At 37.5% G+C, this 18224-nt stretch overlaps 1 protein-coding gene across 5 annotated transcripts in view; it reads left to right on the top strand.

The window, feature by feature from the left end:
• Window positions 1-18224, top strand: part of RANBP17 (RAN binding protein 17) — a 163038-nt gene that overhangs the window by 72787 nt on the left and 72027 nt on the right. For all 5 annotated transcript variants that reach the window (XM_075102211.1, XM_075102208.1, XM_075102212.1 and 2 more), the window contains one exon: window positions 11636-11709. In XM_075102211.1, the coding sequence (XP_074958312.1) occupies window positions 11636-11709 (74 nt within the window). The remainder of the gene's footprint in view (window positions 1-11635; window positions 11710-18224) is intronic.

The following is an 18224-nucleotide window of genomic DNA, read 5'->3' on the forward strand; positions in this document are numbered from 1 at the left end:
TAATTCATTGTTAACTGTTGAATATTCCTTTTTATAGTATCTAGAGTCACCACAGGAGCCACCTGGCTTCTCAGCTTGTGTGTAACATATTCAAAAAATGGGAGATGCTGACATCCTTAATATTTAAAGCACTGTGACTTGGTTTTGTATGTGGAGTGCTTGATTTAGGAAAGTATTTGGGGTTTCCTCCCCACCCCCATGGAAATCTCTTTTTCCGTTAAAAGAAAAATACATATAAGTATTTTCTCCGGAGTGTCTGGTTCAGGTTTGTGTTAGACTTGGTCAGTGTCTTGTGTAGCAGCATGTGATTTTCATACCTAGTTGCATTAGTAGAAGGCAGAACAACTAGTTCATCTTCGTGCGTCTGACAGGTGAAAGAGCAATGATACAGCTGCCTCACCCAGACAATGTAAGGGCTGGGTCAGTGGTGACTTACCTTGTGCACAAGCATTTTCTGTATCCTGAAATCATATTTGCAGAACATACAGCATTTGGGCTATACTTCGTATTTCATTAGGTATGCAGATACTCCCAAAATTATTTTTATCAGACTATTCAGAGCTGTTCCTGACATTTGCTTTTGTGCGCTTATAGAGTAATGCCAAAATGTTAGTGATGTTATCCTGGTATAGATCTGTTTCACATACAGGAACATATTTTAAAGTACTCTGAGACTTTTAAATGCACTTTTGCTAAACATCATAGGAAGGCAAACAGCTGTCTGTTTTCTGCCACTTGCCATTCTTCTGCAGCAAGGAGGAAAAAAACACCTGTATTTCAGTGATCTGTTCCACATAAGTTTTATCTGTATCTCCTTTGTTGGAAGAGTTGGTAGTTGGCATCAATTTGGATCAAAGGAACTGCAGTTAGGAAGGCCATGAGGAAGGTTCCGTATTATTTCTCCAGAGCATTCTCACTACAGAAGAGTTGTTTCTTGAGGCATGTAGCTCTATTGAGAAAGAAGTCTTCTGGGAAGAAGTTTTATTTCTGAAGCAGGTTTTTTATATCAATTTAAGTATTAAATTATTTGTACAGATACCATTTACACAATAATGTGGCTTACCACAAGATAAGTAGAAAACTTGTATGTAAGTTGATTTAAAATCTAAAATAATACAAATTTAAAAGAATACACCCAGGAACTGATTATTTAAGTAGCATTAATATAATAGCCCATCTTTGAATGGGCTCTTAACAGCACAGTCTAGTTTATGCATTGACTTTAATAACCAATTTCATTCTAATCTGCTGAATAGTAATAACATTTAGAATATTATTTAGATTTTTATGCAAGCATCTAAATGTATGTGCTGTTGGAGCTAAAAAATCAGTTTTGCAATATCCCTTAAGTGTGAGTCAGCACTTGGTAGTATGCCTTACCAGATTGCTTTGCTGCTTAAGTGTTTCAAATTCTTTGAGTGTAGAGAGTAGTCGTGTCCGACAGCGTTCTGTTATCTATCATGTTTGCATAGATTTGATTATCTTGTTTGCTTAAGAGGTCAGCAAAACTAACCAAAATATTGTTCTGTATATTATTAAAGGCCATTACTATCAGTCATACTGTAAAAAGATGACATTACATGAAGGACTGCATGAAGAATGTAGATGATAAGGCCACACTTCCAAATTGTGCAGAACCCAAAGTTGTGTGTGTATGACATCTGGCTGTTCAGGTGCTGCCTGGTAGGTCATCTGGTGTTGCTTCTTGACTCTGTAACACGAACCACTGTATCCTTTGCTGTATTCACTCTAGTGTGACTAATTCAAATGTTGGTTGATATGGCTTTTTTTTGTTTTGTTTTTTTCCATACTTTTAGCCTGAATGATAGCCTGTGTTTCTCCAGTCAGAGCCAAGACAGTTTAGGCTGTATGTTTTGATCTGCGCAGCTTCAGGGTGTCACCCTTTTTTCCGGAAGACTTTAACATGAAAGGATGAAGTCTGACACTTCCCGCATGTTATTGAGAATAATTATTGATCAAGATTCTTGACCAATTTTGATTGATCAGTTTCATTAGTTTTTATTAGTTTTGTAAGCTTTTCAATAAATACTCCTGTAACCATAATTCTATTCCCTGCTGGTGATCCAGAGTTGGATCTATTTCTATGTTATCTGTACAGTCTGTTTGGAATTCCTTAACTTATAATATGCTCTTTCAAATTTTGACAACATTTATAGTTGCTTAATTGCAATAAAACCTTGTAATTGACAACTTTCTCTTCAAAATACACCTCTCAAATACCTTCAGTGTTCATGTTGCTGCTTTCTTCTAAGCTTCTTACTTGATTTCAGCATCCTGTGTTTTAGCTTAAATTCTTGGGTGATATTAGGGGTTGTTGAATTTTCAGTGTCTGATATCACTATTTCTTTTTGCGTTTAAATATATCTATAGCCCCTCTTGAACCAAACTGTTGTTTTTAAGAGTCCTGTTGAAGTTCAGCAAAGGACAGTCTCCTGTTATAGACACACCAGGCTCCATTCACTCTTCATTCTCTGCCATCTCAAAATTGCTCCTATATTTCATCCCCACAAGCAGACAGACCTTAATTAGCAAACCATGGGGTTTGCTTTGCTTGTTGTCCTGGCCACTTGGTTTGTTAAACCTCGTTTTGGCCTGCTTTAGATAATGAACGTTTTTGTCTTGATATTTTAAGCACTGATGACATGCAAAACACAAGAAAACACATATTACTGAAGTAAGCCTTTTGTTACCATAGGGAAAAGTGGATTAGGATTAGGGGAGTAGAAAAGAGTCTGAAAACTATTTCCCATCTCATTTTGCATGGAGCAATGCTCAGTCAGACTGAGTGATCTGCCCCACAGCATCTCCATTCAGAATGATTGATAGTCATAGTGGTGGTGTGCTTGGTGAGGAATTCAGAATCATGTAGCGTTTTTACTCACATGTCATGGGTTGTTATCTTAAAATTGAATAGCAATATGTTAAATGTTTTTGGTTTTTTTTTTAGTGGGGAGTTAAGGTTTGTTTTCATGCTTAATTAAAGAACTGCCATTTTGGAACTACAGCAAGTTGTGTGAGCAAAGCAAAACCAAAGCCACGGATGCTGTAAAAATAAGAGTGAGTGAAGGAAATTAATATTAGATTCATGATGTTACAGAGACTATTTAAAATAATGTAATGCTTAGTTTAATGATTTATGAGACAAACAAATTGTAAGGAACAAATGTATGAAAATAGTTTAGCATATCAGCCTAAAAATAATGCAGTACAAAAGTAAAAGCCAATGCACCTCAGCAGTCTGTGCAGATTAGCTATGATTGCTGGGCCAGCCATGGAGAGAAAATATTTTAAGAGCAGTTCAATGAGTTTAATAGATACGTATGGATTTAAAGCATTTCTTGAAGAGAGATATGTGATGGTACAAGACTGCAGGGGAGTTTTGTTCTAAATCTGTTTTAACCAAAAAATGCTTTCCCAAAGCTTTGATATTTAGTTTAATTGAAAATACAAATCCTGATTTTCATGTTATGTGATGGAGAGTTATTGTTTTATATTACAGTAATATGTTGCAATTATCATTGAAAACCCTATGTAATTTTTAGATTCAGCAGTAAATCATTGCTATCATGCAATAATTAAAAAATTGATGATAGCTTTTTTCTGAAGGTGGCTTGAAGGGCACACTTAATAATGTGTTTTAAGAATACTTTGCACTTGAACTGCTGAGGCCAATTTTTTGTTACATTTTATGTTTAATTATGTAAATCTGTTGAAAAGCCTTAAAAAGTTACCCTTTGTTTAATTTCACACATAGCCCCTTTTTCATACTTGGCTGTTTAATAAAGGGTCAGATTTTATTTATGTGGTTAAACAGAACATAAATATAGACATTTCACATGATGTACCATGTAAATGTAAGCCTTTGTAGTTACAAGTTTTTGTAGCTGGAGAATTGTTTTAAAAGGCATGTAATTTATTAGCTATCAGTAGCTGCTTTATTGCCTTGCCGCGCTGCAGTAATAAATAAAAGAAAGTGAGCTGATTTTACAAATGGCACACAAGGTGCACATTTTGTGAAAAAAGTCTTTTTTTTAAAGAATTGGCATTAAATCCTTTTTTTGTGATGACAAAGAGGCTAAGAGTGCAAACTGTATTTTCTGTTTATCGAAAACAGAGTCTCTTTTTCTCGAGGGCATTTTTTCCTATGATCATCAAGGGATTTCAAAAGCAATAAAGTGTGGAATCATTGTTCGACTTGAACAGTATTAAAACTTAGGTTTTAATTTCAGTGAAGTAATAAGATTTGAACCTGTCTCACATTACAGCACTGTAAGGCATTTAGCAATTGTATTTTAAAGGAGGTTTTTAAAATGCAGCTCACTTGTAAGCTAACTGTCTGTCTAGTAATTAATAGTTTCTCTTCAGCAGAGGCTGTTGTGAATCATACTAAGAAATCTCAGTTTTGTTAATAACAAATTATGATAATTGTAAGGATGTTAATTCCTAATTAGTTTAAACCTACAATCTTTTTTGACCCCTTCTGAGATTGATTTTCAAATGAAGACCAAAAAAATAGAGATTGAGGGTTTCAGCATGATCTTTGCCTTAGAATTAAAAAGAAATTATCCATGTTTATCTGTAGATTTCAAGAAACTTTATTCCTTGGTTAAGAGTGTACGTCAGCTTCCTGCTGAGAACTGATGAAGCATTTAATCTGTAACCATACTTCATATCATTAATGCACTTCCTTTTTCGAAACTAAGTTGAAGGTAATTCTGCGGAGCACCTCTCTTTTCCGTACTGACACAGTGAACTCCAGGATACTGGAACTTACTGTGCACATTTTTGCACAGATACTCTTGAGGTTCAAAATGTAAATATCTCTTTGGGGTGTTTGACAAAATGTTGGCTGATGAGAGAATAGCAATCAGTGTACATTGTAGCTGGAAATGAGCATGCATGATTTTGGAGGAGGGAAAGTTTATACACAGGTGCATGTTCAAAGCAGACATCAGTGTTTAACATTGGAGTAGTGAGCTATGACCTTCCTTGATGATTTTGAACGGTAACTGCCTCCATTAGCCATAAGGTTTGTTTCTTTATTTTAGTAGATGGCCTAGACTGTAAATATTAGAGGATCTAAAATAAATCAACATATTATCCTAAGGATACAAAACGTAAGAGCTATTTGTGGTTAGGAACCTTTGACAGATAGTTTGGATGAGGCAGATGATTGCCCGCCTCTCGTATCTGGCTTCCATTGCTGTGCCTGCAGGCAGTTTAGTGTTATAGTTGTATATTGATGTCAGGGTTACTACTGAGTGGCTAGCAATGACAGATGTCTATAATTACAGGCAATGCTTCCAGTATTTCAGAAGAGCCAGCCTATGTTGAACAATTATCTTATTTCTGGCTTGCCAAAGAGAGTTGTTCAAATTGCTAGTATTAGCTGTGGTGGCTGTAACACCTCTCCTTATGCCGTGGGATAAATGTGCAAAAGCACTCTCAAGTACAACCCTGGTGCAAAACCTTTCTAAAATATGTGATATCGCTAAATTTCATATGCTTAAGGCTTCATCCTGAGAGATGCGGAACACCTGCATTGTACTGTTAGTCAGTACAATGGAATAGTTTTTGATTTAGAAATTTCAGAACTATGATAAGTAGCTATGATTTTTATTATTTGCTTTTAAGTGCCAAACTAATGTTGATGCTTTTGCATTGAGGTTTATTGCCCATAAATGTGCTGAATGGTCCACTCATTTAGATACAACTAAGCAACTCAGTAACATTAAGCTGGACACTTTTAATAGTTACAGGGGCAAGTAAGAGTGTTGATTACTGCTACTGAAGTACCTGTAATACTTTATCTTTTGGAGTTTTCTGACTGGCAGAAATCTGCTCTTGTAATCTGTATAAAATTGATTTGTTTCAATCATCAGAGGATTTTAAAGCAACATTTTGGCTTCTTGTTAAGCAAATACCTGACTGCATACATGGTTTGAATCTCTGCAGTGCAGTGTATAGCTCTGATGGAAAGTGCAGGCCAGCACTGTGCTTCAAAAACTAAAAATCTTCCAGATGATGTTCAAAAAGTAATAGCTGTTAGTAGTATTTCTCAGTTTTCACTATAATATTTGTACTTTAAGCCCTAGAGGGGAACAAAAGATACAGTGGAATTAAAAAAAATCTCTAACGGTGCTTAACAAAAATGAAAATCTAAACAAGACATTTAAAGCTAAGCACCTTTTTAACAAATGGCTAACTGAAGATGTAGCACATAAACCAGTTTATTATTTTTTCTTCGGAGAATGCTTCTCATGCCACATCAGCAGTTAGTTCATAGTAGGTCTCCCATAGTAAGTTCACCAGAATTGTAAATCTTTCTTTCAAGATTTTCAGAAAACAGGAATTAAGAAAGGAAGAGATAAATATATTAGTAAATAAAAGCTGAGCGAAAGCAATTGAAATAGAGATCACTTTCCGTTTAAGAAAAGGTTTGTTGCTGGCATCTCATGGGCACTCTGTGGAGCAAGAGGTGGGGAGTTAATCATGCCTGCACCCCAGACTCCTGTGAATTCCCTTGCTCTGGAGCTAAGAGGGAAGGGACTGGGGAAGAGGGCTTGGAAACCGGCCTTTGTGGGAAACTGTTAATACCTCTTGCTACCTGAACTTGTGGTGACAGAGTATTTCAACAGACTAGGAAGGAAATAACGACTCTGAGCCACACAGCAGATTTACCCTTTCCCCTACAATGTTATGCTTTGTTGTTATAGCAATACCCTAATTTTAAAATGTTATTTTATAGTAAGTCTCTTTCAATTGAGGAATAGCTTTATGCAGGATTTTAATTAAGCTAGGTTTATAGGTAACAGTAGATAGTATATGATTTATATAATCGGTGTAGTTCCTCTGGTTGCTTACAAACACATGTAGCAGTGAATTGGGGAGCAGCCTGCTTTTTATGTAGCACAAAGCCTAACATAATCTTCAGAGATCCTGTCTGAAACAGAGGCAATTTCTTATGGCCTGCTTTGGAACTTTTTTTCATTTAGGGACCTAACTATAAAACAACAGATTAGCCCATTCTCTTGGTTTAGACTGAGATAAGGGTGCTTTGAGATCTTACCTTTTTAAGACAGCTGGTCAGAAATGAGGTTTTATGAGTGACCAAGTTTTTTCCTCTGTTAGGGAGAGGATAGAGAAGCCAAAGCTTTTTTTAAGCCCTTAGTTTGGTCAGAAGGCAAAGATGAACAGTCTGGCGCCCTGATATACTAATTAGGGGATCCAGTTCAGATTTTCAGAATTTGTCTGTGGGATTTGGAAGTTAGGTTTCCGCTGTGTTGTAGTGGAGCTTTTAAGTGCTGAAAATCTGAAATACCTGATTTTGATTTAAAAAGCAGTAGAAATTACTAAATGTGTTGTGGTACTTGACACTGAGAAATAAATTTGTGATTAGTGTGGAGTTTTAGTGGGTGATACACAGGGGCATTAGTCAGAGAGGTAGGATGGCAGCTTCAGAAACTTGCTGTAGTCTCCCTTGCATTGCGTGAATTCCCAAACAGACAGTGGGGAAGTAGGTGCTCTCCTCGACCTCCCCCGTGTGCTCCAGCCCAGCTACTCCAGGCTGGGTTGTAGCAGCTGTCCTCACTCAGCTTCTGTCAGGTTGGGGTAAATACGGTTAAGGTCTGGTTTTGCCCTCAATGTTCATGACAAAATACTTTAATGTTGCAGTAATAGTTCTCTGCAGCAAGGCCTGGAGAGCTTCAAGGAAGTTATAATATCTTAAGCATTTACGCTGTGCCTACGGGTAATAACTTTACTGTAATTTTCTGAAGATTCATTATCCAAAATCCTAATTCATTATAATAGCTCTTATGAAACATATAGAAAGCAACATTTTCTTGTGTTTTCTTATTTGCACAGTGTGAGAGATTCATTGCTCTGTTTTAATTTGTTTCATGGGGTGCGTTTGAGTACATTCCATACAGTGCTGTTATTGAATTTCTGTGACTGTCATTATATAGCCATACAACCTTTAGGAACTCATATTCTGAGTTTCCCAGTTCTGTAATCTGCTTCACATTTAAGAATTGACATAATTAGCTTCTTCAAAGTTATAATGATAGTACCAAAAAGAGAACACCTCAGAAGACAAAGCCAAGTTAAACATATCTAGGGCCAAAGAGTAGAGGAGTCAGAGAAATAAGTTTTAGTGTGATTACTGTATTTTATTTCTCTGTTTTCTTGCACTGTAGTTACATACAAGTACTTTCCTTTATGAAACATTGCTTCCACAATTTTTTTTCTCATCATTTTGAAATGCAGCAGGTATAGTTCAAGTAGTTGCGATGTATATGCTTACATAATTTGAACCACTGATAAATCTGCTAGGTCATAAAGAATTCCCTGGCACCAGAGCTTGTGAACCTGCTGTCTTCCTTAAACATCCTGATTCCACTGAGGTGATTTAATGGTACTAATGGGGCAAAAGAAAAGAATCTCTGGATCCCTTGCATTCACACTTGCTTTAACGTGTTTGAAATTGTTATTGATTATTATTGAAGGTGTTTTGCTAGTCTCTTCTTTCTCTTCACTGTCATGACCATTGCTGTCACCTTTGAATACAGCAACACCACGTGGGTATTGGTTGTGATGGCAGTGTAAGCCTGAGTTTGATTTAAGGACCTCAAGTATGTACTTGTACCTCTGAAGCTCATCGAACATTGTAGCCTAATGTTATCTCTTCTGCAGATTTTTTACCTACATTCATAACTGGTGTAAGGATGAGATCGTGACGATGGGATATTTTCCTGTTAAGCTTACATTTTTGGTAACATCATGGTGTGATTGTGTAGCGCCGCGTGTTGATGCAGGATTTGTTTTGGAAGTTATGAAACCTGCAGTTGTAAGGATTTGGGAATGATTTTGTAAAGGTTTTCCAGAAGTCTTAAAGTGGTTGTTTCCTACTGAAAGTTAATTATCCTGCTCCTTGCTTGAAGTGTCTGGAGGGAACTAAAAACATAAGCCTTGGGGTTTTTTCCTGCTGGAAGAAGGAAGAGGAGGTCTTAAATGGAGGAAGCCCAGCAGGTGTATGGCTCTAAGGTCCCGGAGGCCCCCCCAGGGCCCTGGGCTGCCTTTACCTTCATGGCTCTGTGATGGGAACGAAGCTGAAGATGAGATCATTTCCACATGCAATTCCACATCCTTTTATGACCCCTTTCAACAGTGTTTTTCTCCGCCTTTTGAATATGTAGCACGGTCTTTGTTGTTGAAGTGTTTTTTATTATTATACGTCCAAAATGCTTTATCATTAATTTTTTATAGTACTTAAAAGTCTAAGGGTGTTTCATTGTTGTGGTTAAGGGTTGTTTGCTTTTCTATTTTTACGTGCTAAGAGTGTGTGTTGGTTTTGAAAATGGTTTTGAAGAAGGTGTTTAAAATATCACATTTATTTTAGCTTACAATTTGTCACATTACCAAACGGGTAGTAGTTTTTATTACAAGCACTGTATTCATGCTGACTTGAAATGACCCTGTCACATGTGAAAACAAATCAGATTGTTGCTGTTAATGAGCTTTTCAATTTACTATTCAGTGGATCAGATAAGTGGATTTAAGAGGTAATGATCCTGCTTAGCACTCAAGCTTGGCTGTCAGATCCTAGTAGTTGTGGGAAATCCCCAGGGACAAAAGCGTTGACACAGTTCTTGATGGGATAATGGGAATCAAAGCTAATGGATGATAAAAGGAGTAGTAAGAGTTACAACGATAATTGTGGATTAAAGCACTGCTCTTTGTCAACACTGACTGCTGTTTTAGTATTTTATTTGTTAAACTCTGATGTGGGGAGAGCCTAGTTTGACAACAGAGCACAATGCTACTAGACATGCACTCGCTCACACTCCCTTCCTCCAACTGGTTTTCCGTGGCAGAGAGATCTTAACATAAATGTGTGTGTGCTGAGATGTTTACATTCCTCGCTATCTCTTTCTCTCTTTTCCTCCTGTCAAATACAGAAATTCTTAAACTTTGCTCAAATTGCAGCTTCTACGGAATTTTAGCAGTGCACTATTTTAGAGAGATTATTTTTCAAATTAGAAGACATTATTTTTATATTGGACTATATTGTTGCTATGTGTAATTACTCTAAATGATAACATCACATTTACAGTGTGAACATAATATTTTGCAACGTTTGAAGAATTGTTTATTACAATTCTTCATATCTAGATTGAGCTTTCACTATCAATTTTGTCACAATAAATTATATTCATACACTTAAAGTATAAGTTAGCTTACAAGTTCAGTTATCTTTGGTCTTGGTGCAATTTCTGGTTAGAGCTGCAAGTTTATCTCTTCATGCCTTTATTATGCTTGGATTTAAAACTAAAGACTTTGCGACATGAAAATACCATTTTTATTGTATTATTTATTATTCATAGTATTATGATTGACTTCCTCAGAGATAGAATACTGCTGGTTTGGCTTTTAAGTAAAGTAATGGGATTACATCACTAGCAGAAAGGAAATTGGTACAAACAAGTTTAGGTACAGTAACAGAAGTATTGAATTAGCTAAAGTCCATTGGTATTTGTGTGGAATATATAATGTCAGCAAACAAAATTGACAGCTAGATGGCACCAGGCTTTCACCGCTGGGTAACCGGAGCTGCGAGTGCTGGGCTTGGTGCTCTCATTTCAGACCTTAGTGATACTTGACATGATCACATCAAATAGAAGAATTATGTATAACCCATAATATTTGCTTTACTATCACTAAAGGTTAGAATGACTGAAATAAAATGTACTGACTGGTAGATCTGCATTTAGCCCAGTCGTAAGCAAGTAGCAGTTACTTGAGCTCAGGGTAAGGTGAGTTGTCAGAGGATTGTAAAGAAATACTGCAGTTCATGTCTCCCCTCTGTTTCTGAAGTTGATTTAACCCAGCTAAATGTTTTTATACAAACTAAATGTTTGGCTACTAAAACTACAGAAGAATTTTATGAAGATTACACAGTCAGGAAAAAATGTACTTGATGTGTCTTGTGAGTTCATTACTGCGTCGTAACAGTAGTTTGATCTGATAGGTAGGGTCCTGGGACAACTTGGCTGGTAATATATGTCTTGGCTCTGAAATAAAGGGAAAAAATATACAACTATATGTTACTTCGTTGCCAAAGCCTTTGTTCTCACTTTGAGAACACAAAAATGAATGTCTAAAGAGTACCTAATCTACCAGATTTTATGCCTGGCAGTGCAAGAACTTGCAAATGCAAGCTGAAGGACAGTGTTGAATCACATCCCACTGAGGACAGAGACCAACAGAATAGTGTTTTCTCCATCCCTTTGCAATTTTTTTATAATAAAACAGGCTTTCTGAATAGAGACTGTATTGTTAGGTAAACAACAAAATTAATGTGGAAAATTTACATCGCCTTTGTGGGAAGAAATGTATACAAGGCAAGTAAAAACCTCTCCATCCCAAATTTACAAAACACTATCAGAGAATGTATAAGCCACCTCTTAAAAATGCTTCAGCTAGGCTGGATAGAGAGGCATTTGTGCTTGTACTTTTGTCCTGCAAAATCAAAATAGGGAAGTTTTAGAAAAAATGAAAATGTTGGTACTTATAAATATCTATAATATGTTACTGTTGAAATGTTTATTTCCAGGTATATGCCCGAATGTCAGAGGTCTTAGGAATAAAAGACGACAACCATGTTCTGGAAACATTTATGACAAAAATGTGAGTTTGTGCTTGGGTTCTGTTCTGTATGTATTTTGTTTTAACATTTACATTAAATCCAAGTTTTATTTTGTCATTAAGTTTGCTCTTTGCTAGAAAAATGTCTTTGGTACATTTTAAATATTTGAAGTACGGGATAACCATTTTCAGAAGCACCCATATTTTATTTTCTGAAGGTACTGCAGGCCCTTAAATAAACACATGCAGCTGGATATGTCCTCCACAGTGCCTGCATCACCTCTGGATGGCTTATGGGAGAATAGAGCTGAGTCTTCATAGACTCATGTACAGTGACAGCCTGGCATAAACAGTCCCCATCCTTCCCCACTTCTCTTTCCTGGCACCCTCAGATGTCAGTGGAATTGCCTGTAAAGCTTCATGGTAACTTACAGTGGGGAACTGACCAAGTTAAACAGATTCACGGAGGAGGATTTTAAGGCCTCATACTGAAGGAGACAAAGGGCATTATTATCAGCTGTCTGCCCATTTGGCAGAATAAGATGGTCTGTTATTCTGGCAGATAAGTGTTGCAATGCTGCTCTTAAAAATAATCCTAGAAAATTACTCTGGACAAACTACCTTTTTCTCATGCCTCTGCCACAGCCACTTTCCTTGGGTGCCAGCAAAACTAGCAGGATTTTGTCTTTTATTACTTATCCTTCATGAGATTTGATAGTTTCTCCTGACTCAAAAGAGTTTCATCTAAAATCAGTTTTGCTCTTGAAGCAAAACAAAATGGTCCCTCAGAAAAATTGTGAATATCCACTAAAAAAAATCTGGGAGTCCCCAGGAGACAATGAGTTCTGTGTGTGCCTGGAGAAAAAGAAGCAAGTAACTTACCTCACTATTCTACAGTGAAGAAGATGCTGCATCCTGTCATTTACTTCATGTCTTCTAAATCTGACTTATAAGACCTGCAAATACTTTCAGTAGACTTTGACCTACTGGAGAAATATCTCTACTGATGTTGCCAAGTTAGCCATGACCGTTCGGACAGTATTAAACATGGATTGTCTTTTGCTACCATGACTACCAACCTTGAGAAATAGTAGCAATTAAGACAAAGTAATTTTCTAATATGACTTAACTTTTCTGTAAAAAACAAGGCATAAATGCTTGTAAAAGTGTTATATCTTGCCTTAGGGTAACAGTAGTACCTATCAAACCTTGATATTTATCTGAAGTATGCTTTAAAGACAGGTAAATTGAGGGTGGTGAATGGAAAAATATTGATGGATACTTACTGTACAGTTTCTGGAACACATGACAGTCCATGTCGTGGTACTAGACAGCTAGACTTTATTTTGTTGTTTCAAACTACAGTGAAACGTGAATGACTGAGGAAAAAGGGGGGGAAAGGATGGTTGTTTAGAGACCAGATGCATCAGTTTCCTTCTCTCTTTCTACTTGTCACTGTCATTGAGATGAAATCTCTGTTGCCTTTGCCAATTGAGCAAATAATGGTATATCATTTAACAAGTTGTATGGTAAGTACTACATGTGTTTAGATTGGGTAGGGCTATATTTGCACAAGTACTGTAAATTCAGAAAAAAACCCATAGGGTTTTAATGTTACATGGGAGATTTAAAAAGAAAACTATGTACATAAGCAAAAATCAGTGCTGCTTTTTAGATTACACACTGTATTTTTTTCCTCTTTCCTCATGGCTTATGGTATTTTCGTAAAAACTTTAATTGTTCATTGATTAGATTGAAGATCAGTTTCATTTTACAGAATGGATGTTTCAGCTTGAAATGGACAATTCAGTCAGTGGCTTTAAGAGTTAGCTGTGAAACTGCTGTATAAACACATTTGTGTTTGTGTCAATTGAAATAAACTAGCTTCTTCCCAGTGAGAGCATGCCAATTGGAAAATCTGGGTGTGAAATCGAAACATACTGATATATGATCCAAAACCTAGGGTCTGATGGGGCAGTCCAGTCTGGCAGTGTTTCTGGTGCTCTGGTTACTGAGAACAATCTTAGCACATTCGTAACAGCAGTGGACAGGATACAGGGCTGTGAGACCATTTGCCTTTTCCTCTTGTGGATGTAGTCAGTATTTTTAACAACGCTGTTATTTTAGAAAGCCACTAGTCTACTGCTCATCTTACCCTGCCGATCCATTTTTTTCTTTAAGTAGGTGAAATTTGTCATATAGTGTTCCTTAACATTAGCTTAAAAGCAAACACTAGGGAATTTTTAGTGTGCATTTGCTTGTTAAAGTGGTGGTATTCTCATATAGTAACTGCACAACAGTGTCTGAGACTGTATAGTTTCTGTTTTGTTAATGCTGAGCATTATGTGAAAGAATATTGTTGCCTGGTTAATGGCAACCGGTTTTTCAAATCAGAAAGTGTTGGAGAAACTACCTTATCGCAATCTGCCATTAGCACTAAGGGATGATTAAAAGGCAATGTCAGGTTACTTCTTTCTACTTTGCCATTAAAGAATCCAATGAAGGATGCATGCAGGAAGCATTTTATACTTGGTGTGATGAGTAAACATAGCAATTAAATTGCTAATCAAGCAAATTATAATCTACCAGGATAGGGAACTCCTTGAGCAAGTCCAGCGGAGAGCTACCAAGATGATCATGGGGCTGGAGCATCTCCCTTATGAGGAAAGGCTGAGAGACTTGCATTTGTTCAGCCTGGAGAAGAGAAGACTGCTGGGGTGGGGGGGAATTTCATCAATACCTATAAATATCTAAAGGGTGGGTGTCAGGACGATGGGACTAGGCTCTCTTCAGTGGTGCCCAATGACAGGAGAAGGGGCAGTGGGCACAAGTTGGAACACAGGAAGTTCCACCTGAATGTGAGGAAAAACTTCTTTCCTGTGAAGGTGCCAGAGCAGTGGCACAGGCTGCCCAGGGAGGCTGTGGAGTCTCCTTTCCTGGAGACATTCAAAATGCGCCTGGACGCGTTCCTGTGCCCCCTGCTCTGGGTGTGCCTGCTCAAGCAGGGGGGTTGGACAAAATGATCTTCAGAGGTCCCTTCCAACCCCTACCATTCTATGATTCTGTGATTAATTAGTCTTCTGTTCTGCTGTTGGAGACTTAACCTCTTTTTGTGATAACTTACTGGTTGACACAGGGTGTTCTAGTTTCCTGAAGTCCGATGTGAGTGCAGTAATGTTTAGATGGATAAATGGCATTTTTCTTTGATTTCTTGAGATTTTGAACACATTTTCTATTGAGCTGTGCTTTTCTAGATCTCTGTTTTCAGCAGTTCACTTTCATGTATGTGGCTTTAATCTGTTCTTTTGAATTCATTAGTAGCAGCTTTGCAGTAGAGGGTTGGTGAGAAACTCACTGAGTTCTTTCATTGACAGAAAACAATCTGAAATACCCATGTCATAGCTGCTAGTAGCTGCAGTAGTCACTGTTCACTTTATGGATTAAGGGCTGTATGAAATAGATATTCTTCAAAGTACAGAAATGTTTTGAGATTGTCAATGTAATAGGTGTCCTTTAGACCTTCTGACTGTGGTTTAAAGTACTACTGTCACATCAGATCCTAGACCTTTTATCACCTTTTCATTGGAAGCTAATGAATGTGCCTTTTACTGAATTCCTGTTAAATCATTTCTGAAGGGATGGAGTTTTATGTAGTCAGAACATCCATTAATGGCTGTGTTTTCATCACAGTCTTACCAGAAATTTTATAGGATAGTTCTTTTAGCACCCACTGTCTTTGCTTGCTTTGACCATCACCTTATAGGGTGTGTATGTGTGGAAGGGGAAAGGCGAACTGAAAAATACCTAATCTCATATTAATTTTTTGTAATATGCAAGGCATCTTAAATCCTCTCAGTCCTGTTCAGCATCATAGCAACAGTAGAGTAGGTTCAAGGGAGGGGTAAGCTGGGAGGAGTTACATGATTGTGATGACAGACAAGAGGGAGCAATGGGATTTTGAAGGAGCTACTGTGGTTGCAGGGGATGACAAGATTCTGGAGGATTATGACTTAAGGTCCCAGCCTGTCTCCTTAGACTTTCTTCTTCTTAGCCTGTTGCCTTGAGGTATTGGTTTTCAAAGGCACAGACTATTCCTCCGTCTCTCCGGAGTTCTCTACCTTTGTTGTTCCTACTTCCTCCCAAAACAGCCCTGTCACATGTTCTTATGCCTATTGTCCTACTGGTAAGTGGATCAAGGCCAGGACTCTTCAAGCAAAGAATGAGGCACTGTACCCAAAACCAATAGTAGTCCTCTGCTTCCACTGGTCATCCCTTTTAGCAGTAGCTACCTTCCTGCCTTGGTCCTTCCCTGTATATGTAGGAGGCAAGAAAACATCTAGACTGGAGTAGTTTTAGTCCCATCTGCTCCTTGAGCCTGTCCTGGGCATTTGGCCAAAAGGGTCTTTTATTTATTTTGGCTGCAAACAACTTTCCTTTTCTTCACATTCTATGAGCCTCTTCTGTTCCTTTCAATTACTATCAAATTCATGTGGAAGTGGTTTATCATGAGGTAGATTCACAAAATATTTGCCCAAATATTTAGTATTTTGGTCATGATAAAATAATTGAAACATGAATGAAAGATGCATATTCAAACATTGCTGTTTGATTTTTTTGGTCTTCCCCCCCCCCCCCCCGCTGTAATTATTTCACTATGGTGGATGCACATATACATGCATATATAGAGAGATGTTTTCCATGTGACAGAGTTAAAGTAATACATAAATATAAAAATCTGGATCTCTGAATATTTTTCTGAACAGTTGTTCTGGTATGACTCCATGAATCATAGCAAACTAAAACCTGGCACTTTTATTCACGACATAGTGTGCATTTTTTAACTATTCACCTTTGTCCAGCTCTAATGAAAAGTATATATCCAATCACTGTCATTGAGCCACAGAGAGCTTTCATTGTAAATTCTGATAATCTACAAGAAAGAATTAAAACATGTCTATACAGAGCTTTTTTTTCCCAACAAATTGGTATCTTTGTTATTACTGAAAATTAAGTACCACTTAAGGAAGAGATTTTCAAAGTCTCTTTAGGGGTTTCGGATGTACATTTTTCTTGCACTTTAATGGAAATTGGATAGCAGACACCTTAAGCAACTCTGAAAGTTTTGTTTAAAATGTATGGGTTGTTTAACTTCATGATTTCTATAATGCAAGTATATTTGCAATATTCTTTACTTGAGACCAAGACTATTCCTAAATTTACATGGTTTACAACCAAACAAACCACCACACCCAAACTTGCTGATTTGCAGCAGTTGTCATCTCTTCTGGCTGGTAGCAACTTAACTTTTGCAGCTGCTTCTTTGTCGTATTACCAAATCTTCTGTACATGTGAGGTACAATAACCTACGTATGTACAGGTAGTATGGCATTCCTGGGATTCCTCAGCTTTATTGTGATAATGTACCTGCCCATTACATTTCAGAGAAGAGGTTCAAGGCTTCCTGGAAGGAGGATGGATGAATTCTTTGGGCACTTACAAATGACCTGTAAGCAATATTTGAGCACCTTGGCATGCAATGGTAAACGGAGAAGGTACTCACCATCCCTGTGACCAAATGGATTTTCTCTCTTTGTACAGTATTTACTCATTCTTCAGCACTCCCTTTTCTGTGCTGACTACGCTTTCTTTTTGCTTTTCTACTTTGCATCCCTGATTCTGCTTCCTCCTCTGAAATCTTCTTTTTTAAATTGCACCGCATGTTTTTCAGTTCTCTCTTCTAAGCTGGGCATTCCACTCCTATGTTCCACCAGTATCACTTCCCATCCACCACTGCCATAAGAACTGCTACATCCTGTATGAAGAGCTGTCCTGTGCTGTGCACCACATGAAACTTCTAAGAGCAGCATGATACAGTCCATGTGTCTGAAAAGGTCTTTCTTTCTCCAAATTTTAAACTGAGGACAGGACAGGAAATTAAGGACAGTAGAATGGGGGTTTTTTTTGGGGGGGGAAGTCATGAAATGGATTTAAGAGGCTGGAAATTGATATCTTTGCCTTGATTCTTTCCCTGCCCAAATATCATCACAACTTGATATATGCAGAGAATTTTGATTCTTCTGTTGATGTGTTAACCCTTCTCCCAGAGAGGTGTAGATTGGAGTATCTTCTAATCATTGTAATATAATTGGAGTATATAATCATATACCTTCCCCTTCTAGCTTTCAGGTTAAAAATAAAAGCCTCTGAAAATAATACTTCTAAGTCACTGTATTAAGGGAAGGGATATTTGCTGTGCTGATGGAACTGCATTAGTAAGCAGTCATGGTGACAGACAGTCTCATAGCAAGCTAGATGGTTCAGAGGTTGGAAAGCTGGCAAGCTTTCTTGTTGCAGCTTTTAGAAGCTAAGGTTTTATTCTTTTCTTCTTAGAATCATAGAATCATTAAGGTTGGAAAAGACCTCTAGGATCATCAAGTCCAACTGTCAACCCAACACCACCATGTCTCCGAAACCATGCCCTGAATCACCATATCTACACATTTTTTTTAACACCTCTAGGGATGGTGACTCTACCACCTCCCTGGGCAGCCTGTTCC

Source organism: Phalacrocorax aristotelis, chromosome 8 (genome assembly GCF_949628215.1).
Source record: "Phalacrocorax aristotelis chromosome 8, bGulAri2.1, whole genome shotgun sequence".
Lineage (NCBI taxonomy): Eukaryota > Metazoa > Chordata > Aves > Suliformes > Phalacrocoracidae > Phalacrocorax > Phalacrocorax aristotelis.